The sequence below is a fragment of the Pseudorasbora parva genome, chromosome 15 (assembly GCF_024679245.1).
Source record: "Pseudorasbora parva isolate DD20220531a chromosome 15, ASM2467924v1, whole genome shotgun sequence".
NCBI classification, from domain to species: domain Eukaryota; kingdom Metazoa; phylum Chordata; class Actinopteri; order Cypriniformes; family Gobionidae; genus Pseudorasbora; species Pseudorasbora parva.
Genome location: NC_090186.1, coordinates 37,225,461 through 37,231,641, shown reverse-complemented (window position 1 = coordinate 37,231,641; position 6,181 = coordinate 37,225,461). Strand labels below are relative to the sequence as shown.

The following is a 6,181-nucleotide window of genomic DNA, read 5'->3' as shown; positions in this document are numbered from 1 at the left end:
GAGTTTATCTCTTCCTATCATGAGACATCGACATTAAGGACAAGATTACAAAAGTACATCCTAGAATCTATTATCTTTGTGTTGCTAAAAAAGTGGGAATCCCTTGTGATGTATTAACATAAATATCTTTGACTCTTATATGTCCAGTTCTGGAGGATGCTAGCCCAGTATGGGGTGGATTACTTAATGGTCTCTGAAGGCTTCAACATTAAGTCATTTTGTTCTCACAGCCCTGGTTTGGGAGTTCTCGCAGCTTGTTCTTGACACATCGCCTGAGCAGAACTTTTGTCTTGCGGGTATCCGATAACTATTGTGTGATTGGTCAGACATTTTAAGTGGGCGGGGTTAATCCGGAGAAACGCAGATGATCGGCACCTGCTTTACTCACAAAGTATGGAATGTACTGGCCAGAACGAACTTTGTTCTTGTTCTCGCCACCTCGAGAAAACAAACAGATGTCTTATTCTTGCAAAGTATGTTCCAAGCTTGATGAGTTAGAGAAGGATCAAAAACATTGCAGCTGGATAAAAGGTATTCTGACATCAACACTCTCATCACGGAATGAGACGTGACAAAGCCACGTGACAAAGCCATTTTTACTAAATTAAGGACAATCCAACACCTTTGTTATCTACTACGGCAGCACAGGAAATTTGCCGTGCCCAGGAGTAAAACAAAAACACATTAACTTTATTTTATCTCACATACTCTTAAATTGCTTTACAAATAACTTTTAGGTGTCTGATTTTATGAAGTCTATTTCCGCCCAAAAAAAATTATGTGTATTTGGGCTGTATTACCTCACAGGATTTAATGATAATATTATATCAGAATTATTTGATATGACTTGCTCTTTAGATATTTAGATTTCTCTGTTTTAAAATAGGTATATAATGCTAGTTAATATTTCAGCATGTCTACAAGCAAAGCAGAATGAACCAAACATCTACACAAAGTACTTTGGGCAAGCTCCAGTAGCAAACCTGTGCATGAACCTTTTTACGTGTCTTCAATATGGCAAATCTGGCCAATTGGAATCAATAAATATCACACATGTATAATTTTGAGAACCAATTAGAATCTTCTGGTAGCATACACTACCATTTGGGCAAGTCTGGAGAATCATGACTGTTAATGAAGAGGGAGGGATTGTCGTTAATTAGCCAAAATCTGTAGAATACAAAAAGGCCAAAGAGCAGCATCTCAACAGTGTGACTAGCTGTTGAACAATGGCAGGAAGTTGGTGTGCAGTGCAGTCTCTGGCGCTTTGTGTGTGGTTTTGTGCTTTCTGTCATGCTGTTCCACAGTGGAGTAATCTGCCCCAGAATCCTCAAGCTCTGATGTTACAGCAACCTGACCAGCGGCTTCAGAAGCAAGTTGGTCAGTCTCCTCAGTGGGTTCAACAACAAGCTAGTCAGTCTCCTCAGTGGGTTCAACAACAAGCTAGTCAACAGTCTCCTCAGTGGGTTCAACAACAAGCTAGTCAACAGATTCAACAGCAGGTTCAGTCTAAGCAGCCAGAGGTGCAGGCAGAGCCCCTTGACAAATGTGCTGTAGCTGATTATGAGCAGATCCAATGTGGCCCAGATGGTATCACTGGTGCTGAGTGTGGAGCGCTCAACTGCTGCTTTAATGGACGGCAGTGTTACTATGGCAAGGCAGGTAAGTGTTGAGTCAATGTAAAGGGGTTCATGTTAAACTTATCTTCAGTAATAACCTGCTCTCTTACCCTGTTCCAGTGACTGTCCAGTGTATAAGAGATGGTCAGTTTGTGGTAGTGGTGGCTAGAGATGTTACACTGCCTCGATTGAGCCTGGATTCAGTCCGTCTCCAGGGTGGAAATGACCCACCTTGCAGTCCTGTGGGATCCACACCTTCCTTTGCTATATACCAGTTCCCTGTCACTGCATGTGGCACGAGCATGATGGTGAGTAGCTGCTTGTGCTTCTATTCTGCTTAGAATGGACTGGATGCCAACAGTTACTATTTGTAGGAGGACAGTGGCTATGTGGTGTATGAAAACCGGATGACCTCCTCGTATGAAGTGGGTGTCGGACCACTTGGTTCCATCACAAGGGACAGCCATTTTGAGTAGGTGATTTATTGTCTAGCATGAATGTTAATCCTTTACAAATGCTACAAGCCCCCTGTTTGTTGTCCAGGCTTCTCTTCCAGTGTAGGTACTCTGGTACTTCTGTAGAAGCTTTGGTTGTGGAGGTCAACACTGTTCCTGCACCTCCACCAGTAGCTGCTTCTGGACCCCTCAGGGTGGAGCTTAGACTGGCAAATGGTCAATGTGTCACCAAAGGCTGTGCAGAAGGCAAGTGTCTGTCCAAGTATGGCTGATTTTTCTACAACTCCAGGTTGCAGCAGTTTCTGTTTAGACGCTGTGTTCTTCCTCAGGGGACGAGGCGTACACGTCCTACTACAATGATGCTGATTATCCGGTCACAAAAGTCCTGCGGGAGCCTGTGTTTGTTGAGGTGCGCATGTTGGAGAGGACTGACCCCAACATTGTCCTGATGCTGGGACGTTGCTGGGCGACATCAACCCCCAGTCCACTCAGTCTACCCCAGTGGGACCTTCTGGTCGATGGGTGAGTAAGGCTGGTCTTCATCTATCTACTCCTGTAAGGCTTTTCTGACTGCCCCTTTGCCTTTCAGATGCCCTTACCAGGATGACCGTTACCTGACCACACTGGTTCCTGTGGCTGGATCTTCTGGTCTTCAGTTCCCAACCCACTACAAGCGCTTTGTTGTGAAGATGTTCACATTTGTGGATCCAGCATCACTGGCTCCTCTGCAGGAAACCGTATGCTCCACAGCCTTACCTGAACCCTTGATTTTTAGTCTTTTTATAGTGGTTTCTGTGGCTTGACCCTTTTCCCTCTCTGATAGATCTTCATCCACTGTAGTACAGCAGTGTGCCATCCCTCTTCTGGTTCCTGTGAGCAAAGCTGTGCTAGGAAAAGTGAGTGCTTGCTGTAAACTGACTTCAGGAACTTTTTTTTATTTTTTTATAAATGCACCTCACGATTCTGCAATTTCTTTTTCCAGGAAGAGATGCTGAGGTCAAGACAGTCTCTAGTGGACAAACTGTGGTGTCTAGTGGAGAAGTTACTCTGGTCATGTGACTTTAGTGGTCTTATTAAACTTAACTCAACTTCAGTGTCTCTTTGGTATCACTTTCCTACGCTGTTGGCTCTTTCATGACTGTTCTCAATTTGCTTTATTGGGTCACTAACCTAAACTACAAAGATTTTTGTTTGCAATGGGTTGACTTAAAGTCCAACATACATCTGTGTCCCCTGTCATAATCAGGGATCCAAGAGTCTGTCCATATGTCCACTTGTGGGACACTTCATACGGGTGAAAGCTATTACCCTATTCAGGTGGGATTAGAATAACATGGGGATGTGGGGGTAAAGTAACTGTTACCAGAGCTTTTTTTTAAAGTCCTGTCTTGTGCCATCTCTGTACTCAAGATGGACAATGTCAGAGAAGATTACCTAGACCAGTGGTTCCCAAACTTTTTTTTTACCTGCACACCCCCTTCTGTCCTGAACAGGTTGGCACACCCCCAATACCCACTTCAAAAAAAACGAAGCTTTGTTTAATCGCCATATAAAGACTAATGTTTACTCATGTGCAAATAACCAGAACACAATAACATAAGTTTCAATCTAATGCAACATGGCTACACACAAGCTTCCACTTTTAAGAGGATGTGATGGATATAGGCTCGGTAACAAAGCATGGTTATTTTTAGCCGCATAAAAGAAACATTGTAGCAATAGGCTGCTAGGCCTATTCAATGACTGTTAAACTAGCATCATAAAACAGCGGTTATGGAAATTTAGAACAACAGTACATTGAATTAAATTGCAATGAAGTTAAAAACAATCCACAACATTAAAGAGAATACAGTCCAAGATCAAATAAATAAAAACAAGGATCAATCTGAAACTTTTCAAGTGCAACAATATAATTAGCCTACACACGAGCCACCACATAAAGTAACAGAGTTTAAACATAAAATGTTTCTCTATTCTCTCTCTTTTGTCTCCAAATCCTCACTCTCTCTTGGTCCCTCTCCTCCTTCGTCACTAACTTTATCATAAGACGTCCCACTTGACAGTTTCCTGATTTCAGCCAGTTAAGCATATATATTTAGAATGAATGAAACGAGTTGGCACGCCTAGAGATGTGACGGTGTAGAAATTCCCGCCGGTTAATCAACGTGTGACAACACCGTTAATACTGGTATCACCGACTGGGTTTTAAATCAGTAATTCTATCTAACTAAAAGGAACATATGCACACGGCCGCTCCGGCATTAATAACGGAGCGGAGAAAAGCGAGTAGGCTATTTTCAATGAATTCCTATGAAAGTTAAGCTTCCATATGCATGAACTGAAACCGCGCCACTGTGAATGACAGCTCGTCAGTAAATGCACGCTCTGTGTGGCCAAGCAGATTTTAGTTTCGGTTTAGAATTAGCGCTGATTCGGGGACGGGTTGCTTGAACTGTAGGTTATTTGGCCTATTATTCTTAATGAAAAACACAACAACACACAATGACAAGCTCACTTAAATAGGCACTTTTACATTTAATTTTGAAAACAAATCTTCCGCGATCATCTTGTCTTTATTTATTGTATGGAAAATCCCATTAAAAAAACAGACCGCCATTAAATTTTTCCTCTCGCTTACCCCCTGGTGGCAGCTCGTGCTATGGGGAATCCCTGCACTATGGGAAAAAGGCAAGCTGGCGGAGTCAGTGTTATGCTTTGGGCAATGTTCTGCTGGGAAACCAGGCCATCCATATAGATGTTACTTTGACACATACCACCTACCAAAGCATTGTTGTAGACCATGTACACCCTTTAATGGAAACAGTATTCCCTGGTGGCTGTGGCCTCTTTTAGCAGGATAATGAGCCCTGCCTCAAAGCAAAAATTGTTCAGAAATTGTTTGAGGAGCATGATGGGATGTTGACTTGGCCTCCAAGTTCCCCAGATCTCAATCCAATCGAGCAACTGTGGGATGTGCTGAGTCCGATCCATGGAGACCCCACTTTGCAACTTACAGGATTTAAAAAAAACTGCTGCTTACATATTGGTGCTAGATACCACAGCACAGCTTCAGGGGACTAGTGGAGTCCATGCTTCGATGGGCCAGGGCTGTTTTTTTGTTAACAAAAGGGGGGACCAACATAATATTAGTAAGGTAGTCATACATTATGCCTGATCGGTATATTATATATATATATATATATATATATATATATATATATATATATATATATATATATATATATATATATATATATATATATATATATATATATATATATACATACATACACATACATGCACATGAACTATATTTTTTTACATTACTTTAATTAGTTAGAAAAGATTAAAAAAATATTCAGTTAGTTTAAAGTAGTCCTATTACGCTTTTATTTATTTTTTCCAACTTTAGTTAGTGTGTTTCTGTTTGAACATAAAAAAGATCTGCAAGGTTAGAAAGCTCAAAGTCCACCCTAAAGAGATATATTTTATTTAACAAAATTCACTTTCCAAAAACAACTTGTTTGGACTACATGTTTTTTTCTTAATCTTATGGAGTTACTATTTCTTATTTAAACAATCCCTGCCCACGGAATGCACAAAAAATGGGGCCACGACACACTGGACAAACTAACCAATCACAACACATTTCTTATTTCGGGGCTATATTAAAACAGGGAATAAACAATGTGTTTGGGCCAGACTGGGGAGAGAAGTTCTGCAATAATGTAAAAGTTGTGTTTTTTGAACAATCAAGCATAAAGGCATATTCTAATTCTACACCCCAAAAACTAAATCAAGACTTTGTAAAAGAGCATAATAGGACCCTTTTAATATAATTGTAATACTTTTTTTTACATTGTACAAATGAGAAACAAACCATAAGTATACATACTTTGCTCTCTGAGGGTCAAATTTGGATTGAACCCATTAAACTCCTTTAAAGGCCTCACTGTACCTGAAAGTTATGGAACAACTGTCATTGTCCCCTAAAGCACAGTAGTTCTGAAACTCATAACTGTGTATCACATCCAACTGCTGTGGAAATGAAAAGATGCGTCAGTTCAAAGAATTTATGGCAATTTTATATCTGATGTATTTCAGGTT

General features: G+C 40.8%; 1 protein-coding gene across 1 annotated transcript; it reads left to right on the top strand.

Moving 5' to 3' along the window:
- The first annotated feature begins 1,217 nt into the window (after positions 1-1,217).
- On the top strand, positions 1,218-3,167 carry LOC137041549 (zona pellucida sperm-binding protein 4-like). Its single transcript, XM_067417963.1, has 8 exons — positions 1,218-1,662; positions 1,740-1,927; positions 1,994-2,091; positions 2,163-2,320; positions 2,404-2,596; positions 2,664-2,811; positions 2,898-2,970; positions 3,057-3,167. Exons 1-8 carry the CDS (start codon positions 1,230-1,232, stop codon positions 3,131-3,133), a joined length of 1,368 nt encoding a protein of 455 aa, XP_067274064.1. The 5' UTR covers positions 1,218-1,229; the 3' UTR covers positions 3,134-3,167.
- Positions 3,168-6,181: the final 3,014 nt, after the last annotated feature.